This window comes from Mauremys mutica, chromosome 1 (genome assembly GCF_020497125.1).
Source record: "Mauremys mutica isolate MM-2020 ecotype Southern chromosome 1, ASM2049712v1, whole genome shotgun sequence".
Taxonomy (NCBI): Eukaryota; Metazoa; Chordata; order Testudines; family Geoemydidae; genus Mauremys; species Mauremys mutica.
Window position 1 is genome coordinate 84,225,819 of NC_059072.1, and position 23,957 is coordinate 84,249,775.

A 23,957-nucleotide genomic window follows, 5' to 3' on the forward strand; every position below is an offset into this window, starting at 1 on the left:
CAACCCCAGCCCAGGGGCTTGGCAGATCCAGGGGCTGGATCCTTCCCGGGCCCCGCGCAGTCAAGGAGCTTCCAGCACCGGCCCCTCCGCCCGCAGCGCTGCGGGGGGGGGGGAGGGGCAAGAATCCAGCCGAGAAACTCCATCGCCAGCGCTGCCCCGCGCTCGGCCGCTGCCCAGGAGACTTTGAGCTGAGCGCGGGGTTCACCCCCCCTCCAGTTGCTGGGCTGCTCCTGGCCTCTGCCTGCGGCTGCTGTGCAGATCCAGGGCCTGGGGGGCTCTCGCTGCACCGACATGGCTGGCGAGCACAGGCTCTTGCTGCACAATGCCCAACAGCTGGTGCTCATCTGCACCAAAGGCGAGAAGTACCTGCTGCAGGCGGGCATGCAAAGCCTGGCCGTGCTGGACAATGCCAGCGTGGTGATCGGCAAGTAAGTGTGCTCTGCGCGCCTGTCCCCTGAGCCCCCGGCGAGGCACGGGCCTGAACAGGCACCTGGCGTGATTCAGCCAGATCTGCTCTCCGCATTCCTGGGAGCCCTCAGGTTCAGAAAATAAAGTCTGGTGCCGCATCCAGTTATTCCTTATCTCTTTTTAAAAGGCAGATTCTTCAGTTCTGCAGGCTCGCCATCAATTCAGACAGCGACCTGGCATTTTGGGGCGATCAGATGCCACAAGTGCGTTAGAATTGAAAAAGTGTTGTTTTTTTTTAAATCTGAATCCACAATAAAATATTCATTGCTAGTTGCTGAAAATGCTTATTCATTGCTAGTTGCTGAAAATAAGGAAATGCTTATTCATTGCTAGTTGCTGAAAATAAGGAAAAATATGTTATTCTTCGTGTTGTGGATTAATTCTGCCAAGAAGAAAAACTGCAGACTGGAATCCAGAATCTTAGCTTTTTAGTCAAGGGAATTCCAGTTGAGAAACAAAGTTACTTTGTTGTTTTAAAAAGACAAGCGTTGTCTTAAGTGTGCCAACACACTTGTGACTTAAGTTGCTATGCCTAAATCTTAAGTGTCGGAGTGCTGAAGGTGAGAGAGGACACACAAACTCTTTTTAAAAGAGTATGCTGAAAAGTAATGTAAATTATGGAATAATTATATTCTTGATACTTAGAAAATGATTTAGCCTCTGTCCTAAAAAAACCTTAAGCACATAGTTAACTTTATGCAGGAGTAGACCCACTGAAGTCTTTACTCAGTGTCTAAAATTAAGTATGCAAGTAAGACTTTACAGGATCAGGACCTTAAAGCCAACATAAAAGGTAGTGTTTAAGAGGAACAAATCTACATGACAGTATGGACTAAACCAAATTTTGTAACTAGATCCATATAACACCAAAATGACATTTTTAAAAATTCTGAAAGTTCTGTGAAATTTTGTAAAGAAAAATTTAAAAAAGCATAGCTTGTAAGATAATTTAAAAGTCTGGACTTAAAACAAAGTCTTGATAGTAGTGAAAGAAATAGAATGTATATTTTAACTTTGTAAGTCAGTTGTGTTGCTAACTTTTCTTTGACAAACCAGGTCACACTGATAGTCTGACAAGATGAAAACCTGTCTTTGAAAATCCCAAAATGTAATTAAACATCTTTATAAATGTTGTTGCACATCAAATTGCTGCAACCTCATTGTTTAGGTTCCTAATGTGTCCCCCATCCCCACAGTAGCTGAGCAACAATACAAAGTTTCATAAAAGCTGAACAACATTTTAAAGTGGCTTAAAATATTTGTTGTATAGTTCATAAAAAGTCTATCTCCAGTCTGTCTAGACTCTGAGTGTATACTTTGTACATAAAAATAATTGGCTATTGTGTGTGCTGTAAAACTTATGTTTTCTTCTGTTTGGGATGTTTTGTTGTGACTAGGGTACAACAAATGTTTGAAGAGATTACTGGATTCTGTTATTATTTATTCAGGACTTGGACTATTTAATATCAAGGGCCTGGCTCTTAAGGCTATTAAGACATGTCAGCTTGTTTGTTGACAATGTTGAAATCAATTATATTTTTTCTTCTAATTTTTTAACTGTCAGTATTGATTTTCTTTTCCCCTCTGTGTTGATTTATTTTTGTCTCAGACTATACAACAGGGTGAAAAGGAGATTATGATTAGTTTTAAATTAATCTTTCATAATTTTGATTACCTCAGTCAACATCCCTCTAACTATTCTCTTTGTCAGGCTACAGAGTAGCAGCCGTGTTAGTCTGTATCCGCAAAAAGAACAGGAGTACTTGTGGCACCTTAAAGACTAACAAATTTATTTTAGCATGAGCTTTCGTGAGCTGCAGCGAAGTGAGCTGCAGCTCACGAAAGCTCATGCTAAAATAAATTTGTTAGTCTTTAAGGTGCCACAAGTACTCCTGTTCTTTTTGTCAGGCTAGTCTTTCTAGGCAAGTCCTGTCATGTCACTGACCACACTTTCTGCCCTCTCTGGACCTTTTCATTCTCTGCTTTAACTTTAAATGAAGTAACCTGAACTCAATAAAGTAATTTAAATCAGGATGTACCATTGTTTTCAATATTACATTATTTTCTTTCCTTTTTTAAAATGCTCCCAATCATCCTATTTGCCTTTTTAAACTGCTACTAAGTACTATGTATTACACAGATGTCTTCAATGAGCTGTCTGTGCTGAGTCTCAAGTCTTTTACTCCAGTGGCTCTAAAATGGTTGTAAGAAGAGGAGACAGTGTAGAATGTCCGGTTTTTGACTGGAACCCTGGTCAAAAAGGGACCTTGGTGGCTTCAGTCAGCTCTGCTGACTGGGCCGTTAAAAGTCCGGTTGGCGGCACAGCGGGGCTAAGGCAGGCTCCCTGCCTGCCATCATTCCATGCACTGCGTGGCTCCCAGAAGCAGCAGCTTATCCCCCCTCCAGCTCCTACATGTAGGGGCAGCCAGGGGGCTCTGCGTGCTGCCCCTACCCCAAGTGCTGGCTCTGCAGCTCCCATTAGTCAGGAACCGCAGCCAATGGGAGCGGCGGGGGCAGCACCTGCAGACAGGGCAGCTTGCAGAGGCACCTGGCCATTGCTCTGCATAGGATCTGGAGGGGGGAAATGCCGCTGCTTCCAGGAGCTGCTTGAGGTAAGCATTGCTGGGAGCCTGCACCCCTCATCCCCCTGCCACACCCCAACCCCCTGCCCCAGCCTGGATCCCCCTCCCACCCTCCAAACCCCTCGGTCACAGCTTGGAGCACCCTCCTGAACCCCAAACCCCTCATCCCAAGCCCCACCCGAGAGCCCGCACCCCCAGCCAGAGCCCTCAGATCCTCCCACACCTCAACCTCCTGCCCCATCCCAGAACCCCCTCCTGCACTCCAAACCCCTCAACCCCAGCCCAGAGCCCCTTCTTGCACCCCAAACCCTTCATCCCTGGCCCCACCCCAGAGCCCGCACCCCCAGCTGGAACCCTCACCCCCTCCCACACCCAACCCCCTGCCCCAGCCCACTGAAAATGAGTGAGTGAGGGTGGGTAGAGTGAGCGACAGAGGAAGGGGGGATGGAGGGAGTGGAGCCTCAGAGAAAGGGCGGGGCCTCAAAGGAGGGGCGGGGCAGAGGGTGGGACAGGGGTGTTTGGTTTTGTGCGAGTTGAAAGTTGGCAACCCTATGCAGAATTGCCCCATCACCTCTAAAGCCCATGGAAGCCCCTCCTCTAAAATACCACATGATTAGGGGGGAGTGGAGTTCAATGACCAGTGTTTGGCCAAGGAAAGTCTATTCTTCCTGGTATCATCCCTAAGCAAACCTACAGGAAAATCCGTGTGGGTTTGAAAGCTAACCTTAAATACACCAACTCTTGCGGATTCCACTCCATGCTATCTACAAGGGGCAAGTGTACCCTTCAGGTGTAGGCAGGGAGGCAATGACAGCATGGTTCCTCTGGAGGACAAGAATGCTCTGCAGTTACTGACTGCAGGGATGCTGTACATTGCTAACCCACAACAGTGCAGTAGTTTTAGTTAACCGAAAGAAAATAAAAACTACTGTTAATCATTAAGCATAATTAAAATGATCCCATAGTTGGACTCTCCTTCCAGATGATGTTATGGTATCCTCTCATACTGAGGATACCCCTCCAAGGGAGGGAAACCCTTGTATTAAGAAGAGACAGGTAAGAATATTGGGGGATTTGATTATTAGAAATTTAGGTAGTTGGGTTTCTGAGGCTGGCAAAACCTCATGGTAAATTGACACCTGGGTGCAAACCTCTCGAGACATGTAGATAGACTTATGGGCAGTACTGGGGAGAAGTTGGTGGTCACAGTACATGTAGGCACCAGTGACACAGGGAAAGGTAAGAGAAAGGTTGGAGAAAGGTTCTGAAGTGCTCTCAGTTCCTCAGGCAGGGGTAGTTAGGCAGAACTCAGGGTTTTGATGTATGGATGACACAATAGTGTTCAGAGGAGGGATTTATGTTTATTAGGAACTGGGGAATGTTTTGGAAAAGGAGGAGTGAATACAGGCAGGATGGGATCCACATAAACCAAAACAAAATCAGGTTGCTGGCATGTAAAATTTAAAAGGTTGTAGAGGAGTTTTTAAACTGATGGCTAGGGGAAAGCTGACAGGTGCGGATCCCATCCTGCCTGTATTCACTCCTTTTCCAAAACATTCCCCAGTTCCTAATAAACATAAATCCCTCCTCTGAACACTATTGTCTCATCCATACATCGAAACCCTGAGTTCTGCCTAACTACCCCTGCCTGAGGAACTGAACTCTGAATTTCATCTGCCATTTTGTTGCCCAGTCACCCAGTTTTGTGAGCTTTGAAACTCTTTGCAGTCAGCTTTGGGATCCACATAAACCAAAACAAAATCAGATTGCTGGCATGTAAAATTTAAAAGGTTGTAGAGGAGTTTTTAAACTGAGGGCTAGGGGAAAGCTGACAGGTGCAGAGGACAGACATCCCTTAAGGTAGGATTAATTGAAGGGGATATTCTATGTCCTAGTAAAGAGGAGAAGATAGAAGTTGATAAAGTACAGATAGGAACTGCAAAGAAACAGAGGAAAGAGAGTTCCAGTCAAATTCTACTGAGGAAAATAGAAAGGAGCATAAACTCCGGCAAGTTAAGTGTGAAAGTGTAATCAGCCAGGCCAAAAAAGAATTTGAGGAGTAACTAGCAAGAGACACAAACACGAAGGCCTGGTCTACACTGGGGGCGGGGTCGAACTAAGGTACGCGTAGCTGAACTCGAACTACCTTAGTTCGAACTACTCACCCGTCCAGACGCCGCGGGATCGAAGTCCGCGGCTCCCCCGTCAACTCCGCCACCGCCGTTCGCGGTGGTGGAGTTCCGGAGTCGACGGGAGCGCGTTCGGAGTTCGAACTATCGCGTCTAGATGAGACGCGATATATCGAACTCCGAGAAGTCGAACGCTACCCGCCGACCCGGGCGGGTAGTATAGACGTAGCCTAACAGTAAAATGTTTTTAAGTACATCAAAAGCAGGAGCCTGCCAAACAGTGAGTGGAGGCACTGGATCATCAAGGTGCTAAAGGAGCACTCAAGGAAGACAAAGCTGTTGTAGAGAAGCTAAATTCATTCTTTGCCTCAGTCTTCATCCTGCATCAGTCTTCACATCCAGGGGCGGATTCGGCGGCACGCTTGCGGGAGGTCCGCCAAAGCCGTGGGACCAGCGGACCCTCCGCAGGCAAGCCGCCAAAGGCACCCTGCCTGCCGCCCTCACGGCAACCGGCAGAGCGCCCCCCGTGGCTTGCTGCCCCGGGCACGCGCTTGGCGTGCTGGTGCCTGGAGCTGCCCCTGTTCACATCCTGCAGAGGATGTGAGGGAAATTCCCACAGCTGAGCCATTCTTTTTAGGTGAGAGATCTGAGGAATTGTCCCAGGTTGAGGTGTCAGTAGAGCATGTTTTGGAACAAATTGATAAATTAAACAGTAATAAGTGACAAGATCCAGATGGGATTCACCCAAGAGTTCTGAAGGAACTCAAATACGAAATTGCAGAACTACTAACTGTGGTATGTTGCCTATTGCTTAAATTAGCTTCTGCACCAGATAACTAGCAAATAGCTAATGTCATGCTGCATTTTTAAAAAGGCTCCAGAGGCGATCCTGTCAAATACAGGCTGGTAAGCCTAACTTCAGTTCTAGGCAAATTGGTTGAAACTATAGTAAAGAACAGAATTATCAGACACATAGATGAATACAGTATGTTGGGGAAGAGTCAAGGGAAATCATGCCTCACAAATCTGTTAGAACTATCTGAGGAGGGTCAACAAGCATGTGAACATGAGTAATCGAGTTATTATAGTGTATTGGGACTTTCAGAAAGCCTTTGACAATGTCCCTCACCAAAGGCTCTTAAGGAAAGTAAGCAGACATGGGATAAGAGGGAAGGTCCTCTCATTTATCAATAACTGGTTAATAGAGTGGAAACCAAGTATAGGAATAAATGGTCAGTTTTCACAGTGGAGAGAGGTAAATAGCAGGGTCCCCCAAGGGTCTGCATGGGAACAGTACTATTCAACATATTAATGCATGATCTGGAAAAAGGAGTAAATAGCGAGGTGACAAAGTCTGCAGACAATACAAAATAACTCAAGATAGTTACGTCCAAAGCTGACTGCAAAGAGTTTCAAAGCTCACAAAACTGGGTGACTGGGCAACAAAATGGCAGATGAAATTCAGAGTTGGTAAATGCAAAGTAATGCACATTGGAAACCATAATCCCAACTATACATACAAAATGATGGGGGTCTAAATTAGCTGTTACCACTCAAAAAAGAGATCTTGGAGTCATCTTGGATAGTTCTCTGAAAACATCCACTCAATGTGCAGCAGCAGTCAAAAAAGCAAACAGAATGTTGGGAATCATTAAGAAAGGGATAGAAAATAAAACAAAAAAGGTATCATAATGCCACTATATAAATCCATGGTATGCTCAAACCTTGAATACTTTGTGCAGTTCTGGTCTTCCCATCTCAAAAAAGATACATTAGAAATGGAAAAGGTACAGAGAAGGGCAACAAAAATCACTAGGGGTATGGAACAGCTTCCATATGAGGAGAGATGAAAAAGACTGGGATTTTTCAGCTAAGAAAAGAGACAACTAAGGGGGGATATGATAGAGGTCTATAAAATCATGAATGATGTAGAGAACGTGAATAGGGAGGTGTTATTTACCCCTTCACATAACACAAGAACCAGGAGTCACCCAATTAAATTAATAGGTAGCAGGTTTAAAACAAACATAAGGAAGTATTTATTCATACAGTGCACAGTCAACCTGTGGAACTCATTGCCTGTGTATGTTGTTGTCTGTTACAGCCGCCACCCTGCTGCATTCCTTTCTGTTTTCCTCTCTGTGTGGCCGCCCCCCCCCAGCCATGGGGCTAGCAAGAGTCATAGCCTGGCCCTGCTCAGTGGAATGGCCTTTGCAGACTAACCGGAGCCATTGCTCTGCTCAGGTGGGGGTGGGCCCCTGCCTCCTTTGTTCAGACCTGGGCTCGGTGTAGGGGGCACTGCCCAAGAATGCAAGACCTTATATGGCCACATAGCTGAGCATGTAAGTCATGCCTGTGATTTAGGACTTGCCCGGACATGTCTGTGCTCACCTGAAGTCTTCTCTCCTCCCCTGTAAGAAGGGGAACCAATCAAAGTTACTGGCGGGAAACTGCCTAAGTTTGCCTATATAACCAGACATTTTCTAAGCAGACCTCGGAGAAGGTCCTTACTTTGCCACCTGGTCTGATGAGCTAGGGGTCTTTGGGAGGCCCTCCCCCCGCTCTCGTTTGTTTTTGAGCGTACCCCCGTTTTTAAACTCCCCTCCCACAAACAACGAATTTTGCCTGGAGATCTCCTGATTATTGTGAACGAATTGAGTCCTCTCTGTGTCCTCTGATGCTGCTGCTGTGCCTGCCTCTGCTGTTGTCCTGGGGATTGGTAAGAACTCTCTCTTGCAGACCCTCCCTGTTCTAGCTGCTGGCTTTTTCTTCCCCCAACAGACAGACCCAAGTTAACTCCTTAGTCTGCATCTGTAATCTGTTTCTGGTTCTACAGCTCCTTTGCTGCTAGAAATAAGCCTGTGCCTCCCTGAATTCTATCCTGGGCAGCTCACTTGCAGTTGCTCCACTGCTGCAGCCACACCCGTAAAGAACCACCCCCTAGTATAAGGTGCACTCATTAGGTTAAGTTAGGTTTAGCATTATACTCTGTAAGATAGGCTTAGAGAATTGTTGCATTGTGTTTTATTACTTGCTACTTTGTGTAGTCTTGGTTAAGTTAGATCATAGATAAGATTTTACTGTGTTTTGTATAATTGTGGTTAAGTCTGTCTTTCCACTGCAACCCCCCCCCCCAGCTTCTTTGTGTCCCTCTGACTCCTTACAGTCTGTCTGTTCTCTGTGTCTCTCTAAGTTTAAATCTCCCTCTGCTCCACCACGTGCCCCTCTTCCCCCATCCCAATCTAGCATAAAACCCCATTGGTTACTTTTTCCTCTCTGATACACCTCACATTCTATATTTACACCACTGTGACACATTTTTACCTAAAATTGTTTGTTATTTAACATATTTTTTCCATAACTGTTAGTTGGATATATGCTGCTGTGACTCACCTTTCTACATAGAAATTGTTAACTGCCTGTTACATTTATACCTCAGTGTTAATTGTTCACCAACTGTATTGTACCCCACTATTGAAACCCCCTATACTGTTCACCGAAAGAAACCCCTCCCCAATTGTCTACCTCAACAAACCCCACACCCCTCACCATTAAATTTTCCCTGTTTTTGCATTTTCTTAATAAAGTTTATTTTGCACCCCACCCGTGTGGTAATTGTCCCCCAAGATCCCCTACCTGCTGGCAGGGACAGTTGTGAAGGTCAAAATTATAACTGGGTTTAGAAAATAATTAAATAAATTCATGGAGGATAGGTCTGTCCATGACTATTAGCCACGGTGGTCTGAGATGCAACCCCATGCTCTGGGTGGCCCTAAACTTCTGACTGCCGGAAGCTGGGACTGGATGACAGGGGATGGGTCACTTGATAAATTGCCCTGTTCATTCACTCTGAAGCATCTGCCACCAGCAACTGTCAGAAGACAGGATATTAGGCTAGAGGGACCAATAGTCTGACCCAGTATTGCTATTCTTGTGGCCATGAAATTCTGTCAAAAAAATGGAAAGTTCAGTTATTGAGTGAGATTTGGCAGGGTGGTGGTGGTGGTCTTGCAATGGTCAAAATTAGTATGTTTGACAGGTTGAGTGGAAAACAGTGAAGATTTGAATGTCTGATGAGGAAGAAAAATGTATTGATATAAAATAGCTCATCCAAGTGAAAAATGTAACCTTTGTAATTGGCCAAATTGCATAAGACCTCAGGTAATGTGCTTCCAAGCTGCCAGCTCAACAAATTAAAGCTGCCTGAGCAGAGCTGTCTCATATGCACCAAATATACAGAGAGGAAAACTAGCTACTTTTGGGACTGCACACCGTGTCTTGGTACACTTGGTAAGGTTCCTGTAATGGTCACAGCATTTTCAAGGCAAGAATACCACTAAATTCATTCATAGAGATTGGAACAAGGGAACTGCAATGTGACATTCAATTATACTAAAAAATCCATAATATCATCAGACCAAGGCCTTAAATCTTACACGTAATATACCATTTTGTTGCCAAACGAAAAGCGTCAGTTAATGATTTATCTTGTGGCAAAAAGAAAATCAATGTTTTGGTCATATTTAAAATATACTTTCTCTCTCTGTTATAATATACATATATATGGAAGACAGGTTATACTGGGCTAGATGCTCCATTGGTCTGACCTGGTACGGCCATTTTTTTCTTCTTACATTCTTATTTCAGTAACATAAGAACAACTTGAGGATACTGTTGCTTTGGTAATAAGTACACTGGGCTAATGCATACATTGGCATTTGCCTTTGAGTTACAGGATACATACAGATATTACTTCATAAACAGAAAGGGCCCACAACTTATCATCCTAAGGGAACAATGATGGCAGGGCATGGGAATGGCCGAGGCTTCACAGACACTTTGAGGTCCACTGGATTTCCTCATAGATCTCAAGGCATCCACATGATTAGCAAACAATCTTCCCTGTCCATTTTCAGAGTCCTGCAAACAATGACCCCATCACATCTCTGAAAGGGTGATGATTCAGGAGCTTCTAAATACAACTTGCTGAGTTTGCTTTTTAAACAAACTCACTCAGACTTGTTTGTGCATTGTTTGTTTTTGCAGAGATGGCTGTGTAAAAGCTGTAGGCTATGCAGATGCTATTCGCCGGCAATTTTCAGAAGCATCATTTGAAAAAACTATTGACTGTACTGGGAAATGCATATTGCCAGGTTGGTGTATTTTCTTCATATTAATGGTGCAGCTCAGCAGGGCCGCCCAGAGGATTCCAGGGGCCTGGGGTCTTCGGCGGCGGGGGGCCTGTGGTGAGCTGCAGCCGGTTTGCACCGGATCGCGCGAACCGGTTGTTAAATTTAGAAGCCCCCTTTAGAACCGGTTGTTCCTGGAGGGACAACTAGTTCCAAAAGGGCTTTTAAATTTAACTAAAGCTCTAGCTGCTCCCTACCCTTCCCCCAGCCCCAACTCACCTCACTCCGCCTCCTCTGCTGAAGCTCCTCCGGCTTCTCCTCCCCCTTCCCAGCTTCCCGCGAATCAGCTGTTCACGCGGGAAGCTGGGAGGGCTGAGAAGCAAGCAGCGCTTCCACCAGGTGAGCTGGGGCTGGGGGTGCCAGCGGGAGGAGGGCTCCAGGCATCGCGCCGCTCGGCGAGGTCATAGCTAGACTCTGGGGTCGGGCGGCTGGGCTCCTGCCCCCAGGGTCCAGCTGCGACCTCGGCTGGGCGGCACGGCTTCTGCCCGGGTCCGGCCCCCGGGTCCGGCCAGGCGGCGCAGTTCCTGCCCGGGCGGCGCGGTTCCTGCCCGGGTCTGGCCGGGCGGTGCGGTTCCTGGCCGGGTGGCGCGGTTCCTGGCCGGGTCCGGCTGGGCGGCGCGGTTCCTGGCCGGGCGGCGCGGTTCCTGGCCGGGTCCAGCCGGGGGGCGTGGTGGGAGGAGAAGCCGGGGGGAAGCTTCCTGCAGGTGAGCTGGGGCAGGGTGGGGCGCGATGAGGACTCCAGGCGCCGCCGGGCCCTGCTCCAGCCACTGCCCGGCCCCAACTCCGGCCGCACGGCGCGGCTCCGACACTGGCCCCAACCCCGGCAGGGGTAAGAGGCCAGGGCCAGGGCCGGGACTGGGGCGGGGGAGGAGGGGTTGGATCGGGCAGAGGTTCTGGGGAGGCAGACAGGAGATGGGGAAGGGGGAGTTGGGTAGGCGCCGCGTGGGAGTTCCTGGGGTCTGTTGGGATGGTGGTGGATGGAGTTGGGGCAGTCAGGGGACAGGGAGCGGGGCAAGTTTGGCAGGGGGTGGGGTCCTGGGGGGGAGTTAGGGTTGGGGGTCTTGGGAAGGAGTGGTCAGGGGACAAGGAGCAGGGCAGGGGGGGTTATGGTTTGTGGTTTCTGAGGGGGGGCAGGACGTGGGTGGGGGGTGTACTCACTGGGCGGTTCCCTACCGGGTCTTCGGTGGTGGGTCCTTCAGCCGCCGGAGCCATGCCGCCGAAGACCCAGTAGGGAACCGGTTCCTAAGATTTTGGCAGCTCATCACTGCGGGGGGCCCTTCCGTTCCGGGACCCGCCGCCGAAGTGCCCCGAAGACCCGCGGCGGGGCCCCCCCGCCGCCGAATTACCGCCAAAGCGGGACCTGCCGCCGAAGTGCAGCCCGGTCTTCAGCGGTAATTCGGCGGCGGGGGGCCCTCACCGCGGGTCTTCGGGGCACTTCGGCGGCGGGTCCGGAATGGAAGGGCCCCCCGCTGCCGAATTACCGCCGAAGACCGAGCTGAACTTCGGTGGCGGGTCCCACTTCAGCGGTAATTCGCCGGAGGGGGGGTCCTTGCGCCCTGGAGCAGAAGGACCCCCCGCCGGCGAAGACCGGGAGCGGAAGAAGCTCCTGGGCCCGGCCCCGCAAGAGTTTTCTGGGCCCCCCGGAGCGAGTGAAGGAGCTCCAGGGGCCCCGAAAAACTCTCCTGGGGGCCCCTGTGGGACCCGGGGCTTGGGGCAAATTGCCCCTCTTGCCCCCCACCTGGGCGGCCCTGCAACTCAGAATGGCTAAACTTGTGTATAGACAAAATACAGGTTCCTCAGTTACTCAAACACTCCAAGCTTCTTTTCTTTGTATAGACTCATAGACTTTAAGGTCAGAAGGGACCATTATGACCTCCTGCACAATGCAGGCCACAGAATCTCACCCACCCACTCCTGTAACAACCCCCTAACCTATGTCTGAGTTATTGAAGTCGTCAAATTGTGGTTTGAAGACCTCAAGCTGCAGAGAATCCTCCAGCAAGTGACCCGTGCCCCATGCTGCAGAGGAAGGCAAAAAACCTCCAGGGCCTCTGCCAATCTGCCCTGGAGGAAAATTCCTTCCCAACCCCAAATATGGCAATCAGTTAAACCCTGAGCATGTGGGCAAGCCATACATAAATTATGCCCTTGGGTATTTGAGCAACTAACCCCTTCCTTCACATCATCCCCAGGCAGTTGAGACCATTTACAGTGCCTTTGCTCCCCTCTGGAGGTTCAGCTTGAATCAGATGAAGGGCGGGGCCTTCTTGGTTCAGAGACCAATTCTATGCAACTCTGAGAAGGCCCCTTAGACTACTTCTCTGGCTAGCTACAATGCTTGTTGAAAAGTCTATTCATTTGGGCCTGTTTACTTTTTCATTTTCAGCTGTTCTTTCTCCTTGGGTTATTTATTCTTCTGTTGGCCAATTTTTTTTTGGCAGAGTGACTGGCTCTCTCTCTCAGCCACCTATTTGTTTTCCCTGTTATTTTAACTTTTGTAAAGTACCCAGATATAAAATACTATGAACGTCTCTGTTATGTAATTGTTTAAGGCCTAGATTGGCACTTCACCTGGAGCCCTGAATAAGGGGCAGCATGTAGCTATTTCCACCCCTCACCCTGTCCTGGAACAGTCCAAGCAGGTAATTGTGACTATAAAGGGTCCACAGGGCTATTCCTGGCTTCCCTCTTGCTCTAGGGGAAAGGAATCTGAAGAGGAGCCGCAGATTATATGGGCAAAAGGGACCATCATGATTATCCAGTCTGACCTCTTGTGTAACACAGGCCATAGAACTTCCCTGAATTAATTCCTGTTTGAACTAGAACATATCTTTTAGAAAAACACCCAGTCTGGATTTTAAAATTGCCAGTGATGGAGAGTCCACCACAACTCTTGGTAAATTGTTCCAATGGTTAATTATCCACTACTCTCCTATTCCAATAACAAGTTACTTCCCACTCCACACTAGCTCAGGTGAGTTGGTTGACATGCTGAAGTGGCAGAGTCAAAGCTCCACAAATTCCCCACCCTTTTCGTTCCCCTCCCTGTCTACTCATGGAGCCTAGTCTCCCCACCCTGCACACAGACTGGTGATTTGGATCAAAGTCAATGGGACTTAGGTGCTTCTGAAAATTTTACACAGTGTAAAGTAAATCAAGTGTCTTGTATTTATGAACTGGCATTTAAGCTGCTAGACGTGTTCTCTGACAGGGACTCTGGCACTCACCCAGACTAATTTCAGTATCTTTACACAGGAAAAGCTCCCACTCAAGTCAGTGGTCTATTACTAGGATAGGTGCCACAGGATTAAGCCCAATATATGCAGCTTGCACTTTTAAAGGGACATCAGCATGAAATCTAATTGGTGAGTTTGAAGTGAGTTGAAATTATTTCAGGGTATACACCTCCTTGTAAAGTATCAGAGGGGTAGCCGTGTTAGTCTGGATCTGTAAAAGCAGCAAAGAATCCTGTGGCACCTTATAGACTAACAGACGTTTTGCAGCATGAGCTTTCGTGGATGAATACCCACTTCTTCGGATGCAAGTCCTTGTAAGTCCTTCTGCCAATTTTCCTGTTTTTAAGAAATGTTTCTCTCTCTCCTGTTACTGTGTGAAAGACCCAGACAAACAAAATGGGAGAATGACTGACAGACTTACTATACAGGAGAAACAGTTTAACTCTACACCAAGTGCGACCAGATAGGCTAAAACACCTCTGGAAAAAAAATGTTTTTCTTGAATATCTTGATTATAGTAATCAGAGGTGTTTTTTGCAATAATATGAGGTAAAAACATTTTTCAAACAGAAGTATAGCATGGTACGGGTTTTTTCTTCAGTTGATACTGTCCCTTTAAATTTGCTTGCACTTTCTTGATTTTTTCCTTTTCCCAAAGAATGAAATTTTGCAATGTGTATTTATTTTATTATTGTTGGGTTTTTTTAGGTTTGGTAGATGCACATACCCATCCAGTGTGGGCTGGTGACAGGGTCCATGAGTTTGCAATGAAGGTAATTTCACATAATTACAGAGTTGTTGTTTTTTTCTCATATTTGCTTTCATACACAACCATCTCTGCTTTCTCTACACTTCTATTTCTCATCTCTGGAAAGTAAGATCAATTACTTCCTATGTAATTTAGGATGGGAGAGGAAGCAACGGCTTTTGGAGACCAAGAACAGAGAAAGATAGAGGGTTGAAGCCAAAGGAAAAGAAATGGGGAAACAAGGAGCAAGAGGAAGAAGGAAAGAGAGAGCAATCCGGTGGTGGAGGGGAAATGAAATAGGGGAGACAGAAGTAAGAGAACAAAACTTATAAAAGGGAGATAAAATGACAGTGAGTGTAAGAGTCCAGTGTGGGGGCTCGGCCCTCTCAGGTGCGGCTGGGAGCCAGGCCACCTCACTACGCGAGGCTAGGAAGCAGTTCAATCTCCAGAGTCCGAGCCCTAGGTCAGGGCGAGGCAGTAAATAGTAGTACACGAGCTCAGGCCCTCAGGCAGGGCTGAGCCAAACCAACAGTAGTTAAGGCCCCAGCCCTAGGTCAGGGCAGGGCAACAAACAGTAGTTCCTAGGCTCAGACCCCCAGGCAGGAGCTGAGCAAACAAACAGTCTCTTATGCCCAAGCCCTAGGTCGGGGCGGGGCAACAAACAATAGTTCACAGGCTCAGACCCTCAGGCAGGGGCTGAGCAAACAAAGTCAGTAACGCCCAGGCCCCAGGTCAGGGCGGGGCAACAAGCAAAAGTTCAGAGGCTCAGGTCCTCAGGCAGGAGCTGAGCAAACACACAGCAGTTCAGGGGCTCAGGTCCTCAGGCAGGAGCTGAGCAACAAGCAGTAGTTCAGGGGCTCAGGTCCTCAGGCAGGAGCTGAGCAAACACACAGCAGTTCAGGGGCTCAGGTCCTCAGGCAGGAGCTGAGCAACACTGGTAAGTCCAGGCTTCTGGGCCTGAGTGTGGGTGTGAGGGGGAGACTGCCACCCGTGAGTGGGGTGGCAGGGGGGACACAGGCCCACCCACTCCACTGTGTCCCAGCCCAGGGCCCTAACAGCGGCAGTTAGTCTGCTGCTGTGTCGGTGGGGTCCTAACTGCAACACACTGACATTGGCTCGAAGTCGGCTGTAGCCAGATTGGGGTCAGCTACCCCCGGGCTACTTCCCATCTCCCCCTCCATTGGTACCTGCGCATCTCTAGCATCCTCCGCCATGTCCCAGACCATGGGCTGCTCGGGGTGCTGGGCGCTGACTAGGTCGGGCTGCTCCTCAGGACGCGGGGCGAGGGGACGCTCAGGCAGCTCCTCGGGGTACCGGGCTCGGGGAAGGCTCGGCCAGTCCTCCTCAGGGTACCGGGCTCGGGGAAGGCTCGGTCCAACAGGAGCTCGGTCAGTAGCATCTGTCCTCTCTGGCGGCCTGGCAGCAACTGAGCGCTGGGCCCGGGCCTTTATACCTCCTGTCCCGCCCCTTGACTTCCGGGGGGTGGGGACAGGCGGCAGTGGCTCCGCCCACTGAGGTGGCTGTTCTGGCTCGGCCCTCTCAGGTGCGGCTGGGAGCCAGGCCACCTCACTACACGGCCCCCCCCTCAAGGCTGGCTCCCGTGCAGCGGGGCCAGCCCCTTCCATACCCCCCAGACGGGAGAGGAAGTTCGCATTTGCGTGGTCCTTCCCGGCCCTATGACGAACAGTGAAGGCATAGGGCTGCAGTGCCAAGTACCACCGCTGCAGCCGCATATTATGGTCCTTCATGCGGGCCAACCACTGGAGGGCGGAGTGGTCGGTGACCAAGGTGAAGGGGGCTCCCAGGATGTAGTACCGCAGGGCTTTACAGGCCCACTTCACAGCGAGGGCTTCCTTTTAAACCACCGCATAGTTTTTCTCTCAGGGGAACAGCTTCCGGCTGATGTAAAGAACCGGATGCTCTTCCCCCTCTACCTCTTGGGAAAGGACGGCCCCGAGTCCCACCTCCGAGGCGTCCGTCTGTAAGACAAATGTCCGGTTGAAATCGGGACTGTACAAGACCGGCTCGCTTCAGAGGCTTGTCTTGAGTGTCTGAAAGGCCTTGTCGCACTCACGGGTCCATTTCACCTGCCGCGGGCTGTCCTTCGTCAGGAGCCCCGTTAAGGGGGCAGCAATCGCTGCGAATTGGGGAATAAATTGTCGATAATATCCCGCAAACCCCAGAAACTGGCGTACCTGGCGTTTCGTGGCGGGCGGGGGGCAGGTTGCGATGGCCTGGACCTTGCCTACCAAGGGTTTTACCTGCCCATGCCCAATAGTGTACCCCAGGTACGTAGTCTCTTCCCAGCCAATGTGGCATTTCTTCGGGTTGGCTGTTAACCTGTCCGTCCGCAGGGATCTCAGGACGGCTGCGACCCTTTCTAGGTGGTTCTCCCACCCAGGACTGTAAATGACCACGTCATCTAGATAGGCGGCAGCGTAGTCCTGATGTGGCTGGAGGAGACGGTCCATCAGGCGCTAAAATGTGGCTGGAGCCCTGTGGAGGCCGAAGGGCATCCGGGTAAATTGGTACAGGCCCGTGGGGGTGGCGAATGCGGTCTTCTCCCTGGAGGCTGGTTCCAGGGGGATCTGCCAGTACCCCTTACTTAGGTCGAGGGTGGTAATATAGCGGGCCTCTCCTAACCGGGCCAACAGCTCATCTATCTGAGGCATGGGATACGCATCAAACTTGGAGATGGCATTAACACGCCTGAAGTCGATACAGAACCGTTGTGAGCGGTCGGGCTTCAGTACCAGCACTACTGGGCTCCGCCACTCGCTTTGTGATGGTTCAATCACCCCCAAGTCCAGCATAGCCTGTACCTCCTCCTCAACGACCCACCTCCGGTGATACGGCAAGGGCCTGGTCGTGCCCCGGATCACCACCCCAGGCTCAGTCTGGATCCTGTGATGTACCAGGGTAGTGAATCCCGCTTGGGCCGTGAAGGTGCGGGAGAAGGCTCGCAGGAGGCACCGGGTCTGTTTGAGTTGTTCCTCTGTTAGGGTCTCCCCAAGCTGGGGTTCCCCGGGGTCCTTGGTATGGGTTACCTGGGGTCCTAGCTCCGGTTCTGGCGGGTAGGGGTTAATCAGAAGACCTTCTCGTTCCCGCCAGGGCTTGAGGAGGTTGACGTGGTACCACTAGATCTTTCTCCGGTCCGGCTGGTTGACTTCATATGTAACCGGGTCTACCTTCCGGACCACTTCATATGGCCCTTGCCACTGGGCCAGAATCTTCGATTCGCCAGAGGGAAGGAGGAGTAATACCCGGTCTCCGGGTTGAAATTCCCGGGTCTGTGCGTCCCGGTTATACGTCTGGGCCTGCGCGTCTTGGGCGGCTTTCAAATTCTCTCATGCCAGGGCCCCCGCCTGCGTAAGGCGCTCCTGGAGCTGGAGCACGTACTTTAAGAAACCCTGGGCTGGTGATGGGGCTTGCTCCCACGTTTCCCTCATGAGGTCCAGCAGGCCCCGAGGTCGATGGCCGTACAGCAGTTCAAAGGGTGAGAACTTGGTCGACGACTGGGGGACTTCGCGTACCGCCAGGAGCAGGGGTGGAAGTAGCTGGTCCCATCGGCGGAGGTCCTCCTGAGGAAACCTACGCAACATGTCCTTCAGCGTCCGGTTGAATCTCTCAACCATCCCATCGGTCTGGGGATGATAGACGGACGTCCGCAGTTGCTTTATCCCCAGGAGTTCGCACACTTGCTGGAGCAGCCGTGAAGTAAAGTTGGTCCCCTGATCCGTGAGGATCTCCCGGGGCAGGCCAACGCGGGCAAAGACCTTCACCAGCTCAGCTGCGATGGTGCGGGCTGTGATGCTCCGGAGAGGGATTGCTTTGGGGAATCTGGTAGCATAGTCCATTATAACTAAGATATATTGAAACCCCGCACTTTACCTCCTGGTGTACCCCTGGCCAGAAGAAGCGCCCCAGTATCCGAGCCAGCGTCTTCTCGTGACCGAGGTGTCCGGCTGCTGGGACGTCGTGGGCCAGCTTCATGACCGCCCGGCGGTGACACAATGGCACGAGGAGTTGAGTCCGGGTATCCCCCGTGTGGGGGTCCCTCTCGACACGATACAGGCGCTCCTGCCGCAGCTCAAAGTGCGGCCACTGCGCCGCTCGATTTGGGTCGAGGACAGTCCCATCCACGGTGGCCAGTTGGTCGTATGCCCGTTTGAGTGTGGGGTCGGCCCATTGATCCCGGCAAAAATCCGTGGGTGCCGAGGGATCCTCCCCCACGCCTGGGGAAGCATCTTCAGGTCCTCCCGTCGGGTTGGTGGGGTCGGGGGCTTCCACCTAGTCTTCCTCGGTCTCTGGGGCCTCCCCTTCCAAGGCTGGCGTGACCCGCGGGCTGCCCTCAGCGTGGCAGCATAGGACTGCTGGAAACTCGGGCCAGTCCCAACCAGGATCACCGGGTACGCCAGCCGTGGAGCGAGTCCCACTATCATCAGCCGGGTGACCCCATCAATGGTCAGTTGGGCCCTGGTACTTGGGTACGGCCGTATGTCCCCGTGTATGCACTGCAGCTGAATCTTCCCCAGGCGGTTGTCAGGCTGAGGGCCTACGTTTTGGCAGACCAGCGTCTGGCCGCAGCCTGAATCGAGGAGGGCCACTGTTGGGTGTCCCTCAATGACCACGGGCACGGTGATCTTGGCTGCTTGCGAACGCCGGGCACGGCCTTCCCCTGAGTAAACTTGGCCAAAGGTACACTCCAGTCCTGGGGAGTCCCGCTGTAAATGGCCATGCTCTCCGCAGGAGAAACAGGGCCCCAGGTCCGCCCGTCCCGTCCGTGACCGGGTCCCGGTGTTACCTCCAGGCGGGTTCCGGTAGTCTCCTCTTGCCGCGGGAGCCGGGGTCCGAGCGGGTCTACCGGAGGACGCTGCGGCATGGGTCCGCCCCCCGGGAGGAAACTCGTAAGTCCGTCCGGGTGGGCGTCCCCTTCTTCTCGGGGTTGGGGTTCTCCGTCCCTGGTGGGGCTGCCCGGGCAGCCGGACCCAGCGGAGCTTCAGCCGCGAGGAAGTCTTCCATTAGTGTAACGGCGGCGGCCACTGTCGCCGGCCTATGCTGGAGGACCCAGGCTCTTCCGCGCGGCGGGAGAATGTGGGCGAACTGCTCAAGTACCACCTGTTCCATTAGCTCCTCCGACGTCCGACGTTCGGGCTGTTTGCAGGTCTCTCGAAGCTCCTGGGCCACCATCCGAGGCCGGGCCCCCGGGGAATAAGTCAGGCTTCTGAACCGCTGTCGGGAAGTCTCTGGACTCACATCCAGGGCGTCCAGAATGGCAGCTTTCACCTGGCTGTAATCCTGGGCTGCCTCCACCAACAGGCCTCGACAGACCGTCTGGGCAGTCCCAGTCAAGTACGGGGCCAGGATGGTAGCCCATTGGTCCTGGGCCCATCCTGCGACGACTGCCACCCGCTCGAACGTGACAAGAAAGGCTTCAGGGTCATCGCCGGGTCCCATCTTCGTCAGCCGAATTGGGGGGCTGGGCCGCGGGGCCCCTGCTGGGCCTCCTGGCTGGGGTTCCCCAGGTCGGTCCAGCGCCGCCGCGAGCTGCTGGATACATTGCCACTGGAAGTCCTGGTGTTGGGTAACCAGGTTTTGAAGTAGCTGGTGCTGTTGGGTCCCTAGCTGCTCTATGAGCTGCTGCTGCTGTTGGAGCTGTGCGGCCTGCTGCTCCTGTTGCTGCCGCGACTGGGCCGCCTGCTGTCGCTCCTGGTGCTCCGTCACCAGGGCCAAGAGCTGGGACAGATCCATCTCTCTGGCGGGAGGTCTCTCTCCCCCGGCCCCCTTCTCACCGGTGTCGAGAGCTCGCACCCACATCCTGGGCGGAACTCCTCAGAGAAGGCACCACATGTGTAACCCTTCTGCCGGGCCGAAACAATAGCAGCAAGGGCCGGGTTCAATACATAGGGGTCCCTTCCTCCACAACATAATGCAAACCAGCTCGAGCCCCCACCCAGTGACCTGGGAAAATCTTACACACACCCCTGGGCGCCTCGAGGAGGCAATACTTCCCCTCTCGCAAGCACAGACTCTTGGTGTAGCAGAAAAGGTTTAATTACATGAGATAAACAACAAGCATTAAACTGGGAAAATACCTCAACTAGAGTTCATAGGTCAAACCGTGAGCAAAGACCCACCCCAGCAAATTGGGCCGTGTCCTTCTCTTGGGGCCCTTGAGTCCAGCAACCCCCAAATCACCCACAGTCCCAAAAGTCCCACAATCCAAAAGTCTCTGTCCCGGGTCAGTGCAGCCCCAGAGTTCAAGAGTCTCTCTGCAGAGGTCCCCCTCCCCAGCCTGGGTAGAAAGGGGCACCTTACGTGGGTTCGGGGCCAACTGCCCTGCCTCTTCGTGGGGTTCTGCTTCCACTAGTCGTCCCTGCAAACAGCTCAGCTCCGCTTGCTCTGTGGGCTGCTCCGCTCTGCCAGCTGCTCTGGCCCACCAGCTGTCCTGTGAGCCACTCTAGCCGTCCTCACGAGCTTCTTGGCTCCACTCACCCAGGGCTGCACAAACTGCTCCACTCCGCTCTGCCAGCTGCTCTGCTCCACGGTATTGCTTCAGGCTCCCCCACTCATAAGCACAGTACTCAGTGCTCTCAGCTCAGCAAGTCCAGCTCTTCAGTGATTTCAGCTCTTAGTGATTCCAGCTCATAGTAGGGGAGCCCCAGTGAGTTCAGCTCAGTAACCTGTATCTAGATTCTTAAGGGAATCAAAAATTAACTCTGACATTCCACAGTGGAGAGAGGCACCAGTGGGACTGGTGCTTCTGGCTCACACAAGAAGCCTGCACCACTCAGTACAGATCTCTGTCCCCAGCCTCTCTCCTTTCAATGGGTTTTGGAACTCATGTGCCCCATCTAGCAAGCGCTATCCAGCTGACAATGAAACCCCCCATCACCAGACAATTTTGTAGTTCCCCATTTACCCAATCAGGGTGACAACATTTCATTCCTCCTGCCCCAATAACAACGAAATTGGGGCTCTCACAGCTGTGAAAATAACCATCCCATGCTGCTTTGCGGTATGCTAAATGGGGTGGGAGTGCTCATGCAAATAACCGAAATACCAATGCAACACTTTAAACTTCGTTCTGCACTCCCCATAATTTACCACCAGATGTCAGGGTGGGGCTCATCCTGACTCTGCTTACACATGTAAGAGTCCGGTGTGGGGGCTCGGCCCTCTCAGGTGCGGCTGGGAGCCAGGCCGCCTCACTATGCGAGGCTAGGAAGCAGTTCAATCTCCAGAGTCCGAGCCCTAGGTCAGGGCGAGGCAGTAAATAGTAGTACACGGGCTCAGGCCCTCAGGCAGGGCTGAGCCAAACCAACAGTAGTTAAGGCCCCAGCCCTAGGTCAGGGCGGGGCAACAAACAGTAGTTCACAGGCTCAGACCCCCAGGCAGGGGCTGAGCAAACAAAGTCAGTAACGCCCAAGCCCTAGGTCAGGGCGGGGCAACAAGCAATAGTTCAGAGGCTCAGGTCCCCAGGCAGGAGCTGAGCAAACAAAGTCAGTAAAGCCCAAGCCTTAGGTCAGGGCGGGGCAACAAGCAATAGTTCAGAGGCTCAGGTCCCCAGGCAGGAGCTGAGCAAATACCCAGCAGTTCAGGGGCTCAGGTCCTCAGGCAGGAGCTGAGCAACACTGGTAAGTCCAGGCTTCTAGGCCTGAGTGTGGGTGTGAGGGGGAGACTGCCACCCGTGAGTGGGGTGGCAGGGGGGACGCAGGCCCACCCACTCCACTGTGTCCCAGCCCGGGGCCCTAACAGCGGCAGTTAGTCTGCTGCTGTGTTGGTGGGGTCCTAACCGCAACACACTGACATTGGCTTGAAGTCAGCTGTAGCCAGACTGGGGTCGGCTACCCCCGGGCTACTTCCCATCTCCCCCTCCATTGGTACCTGCGCATCTCTAGCGTCCTCCGCCGTGTCGCAGACCATGGGCTCCTCGGGGCGCTGGGCGCTGACTAGGTCGGGCTGCTCCTCAGGACGCGGGGCAAGGGGACGCTCAGGCAGCTCCTCGGGGTACCAGGCTCGGGGAAGGCTCGGTCCAACAGGAGCTCAGTCAGTAGCGTCTGTCCTCTGTCCTATTACTATCAGTAGGCCAAAGTCCAGTTCATTGTGTCTTCTATCTTCCTTCCTCCCTTCCCCTTGTCCCCTTTTTAAAAACCACACAAGTTACAATGTGATATGCATTCTAGGTTTTGCCTTTAAATCTGCATTAAGAAAGGGGATTTGATGTTCTAAAGCGGTGTTTCTCAACCTCTTAGGTACCAGGGACCAGCTTGCTCACTTCCTAAACTGTATCAGGGAGATCTCAAGGACCGGCACCGGTCTCTATAGACTGGTTGTTGAGAAATGCTGTTCTAAATTACATCACTCCTTTCTGCAACTCTTCTATCTCTGGAGATGGTTCTGTGCAACCTAAGCATCAGACACAGTCCTGCCCTCCTACAATGGACACTCTTGTCCCAGTTTTCTGGCTGGTGGCTTTTACTAGAACAGGCTGTGTTAAATCCAACTGAATGCACAACTGGGAGGAAATACTTATTTCAGCACTGAAATAGGTTTTTGTTTCGTTTTTTTTGCAGCATGACATCACTGCCAGAGTCTTTTGGGGGCCAGATTCAGCACTGATGCAGGGAACTTGTCTCCCTATTTAGTCCCCTATATGATCTAAGGCAACCACAAGTGCTGCCCTTGCTTGTGCCACGGCAGTGAGACAGAATTTCTAGGTCACTAGCCCACCCCAAAACACCAGCTGCTCCAGTTGGTGTAGTTGGCCACAGAGCTGTCTCTGAGGCTCCGGTAGACAGTCTCCTGCCATAGAGGTATTCCTTTGCATTGCTTTGGCTGGCACAAAGGGGCCACGGCCCAGGGGTGAATTTCCCTGTTACCTTTTCTCATCAACTTCATTTCCACTTCAGTTCCTTTTTTCCCCATGAAAATGAATTTGTGATGGCAGGCCAGGCTAGGGCTGATAACCACTTCCAGACTCAGGGGAAGGAAATCTTCAGGAACATTCCTTTATGAAGTTTCCCCCTCATAGTTCCATCACTGAGATGGGTTTTTTTCTGTGCCCTCTCCACTGTGGATTAAGCCAGATGCAACCCACAGAATCTCTTGAAGAAGGTGAATAGAATACTCATGTTTAAAAGAGAATTTTGTTTTTAGCTGGCAGGTGCTTCCTACATGGATATTCATCAAGCTGGAGGGGGAATACATTTTACTGTGGAACACACCCAGAAAGCCTCAGAAGAGGAGCTGTTCAATACTTTCAGACACCGACTGCTGCGTATGCTCAGAGCAGGAACCACTTTGGTCGAATGCAAGAGTGGATATGGTTTAAACCTAGAAACTGAGCTTAAAATGCTCAGGGTGATTGAACAGGCTAGACGGTTACTGGATAGCAACATTTCTTCTACGTACTGTGGAGCTCATTCTGTGCCTAAGTAATGTGATTTATTTTTTTCTTGTTCTTTTAAACAATATTACTCTCATATTATTTCATAAAACACGAGTGCAGCTCCTGAGTGAATAAAACTACGAATTGGTGGCAGATTATACAGAAATAAATGAGGAGCAACAGTGCCAGGTGGGGGGTGAAGGAAGCTGCAGCA

General features: G+C 51.4%; 1 protein-coding gene across 2 annotated transcripts in view; it reads left to right on the forward strand.

The window, feature by feature from the left end:
* Positions 1-120: 120 nt before the first annotated feature.
* The window catches only part of AMDHD1 (amidohydrolase domain containing 1), a 32,819-nt gene continuing 8,982 nt past the window's right edge, over positions 121-23,957 (forward strand). The window contains exons 1-4 of one of the 2 annotated variants that reach the window (XM_044981351.1): positions 121-428; positions 10,226-10,332; positions 14,313-14,377; positions 23,512-23,789. In XM_044981351.1, coding sequence (XP_044837286.1) covers positions 292-428; positions 10,226-10,332; positions 14,313-14,377; positions 23,512-23,789 — 587 coding nt within the window. In that variant the 5' untranslated portion in view covers positions 121-291. Of the gene's footprint in view, positions 429-10,225; positions 10,333-14,312; positions 14,378-23,511; positions 23,790-23,957 lie in introns of those variants that run through there. The other variant, XM_044981358.1, reaches the window with a different exon arrangement.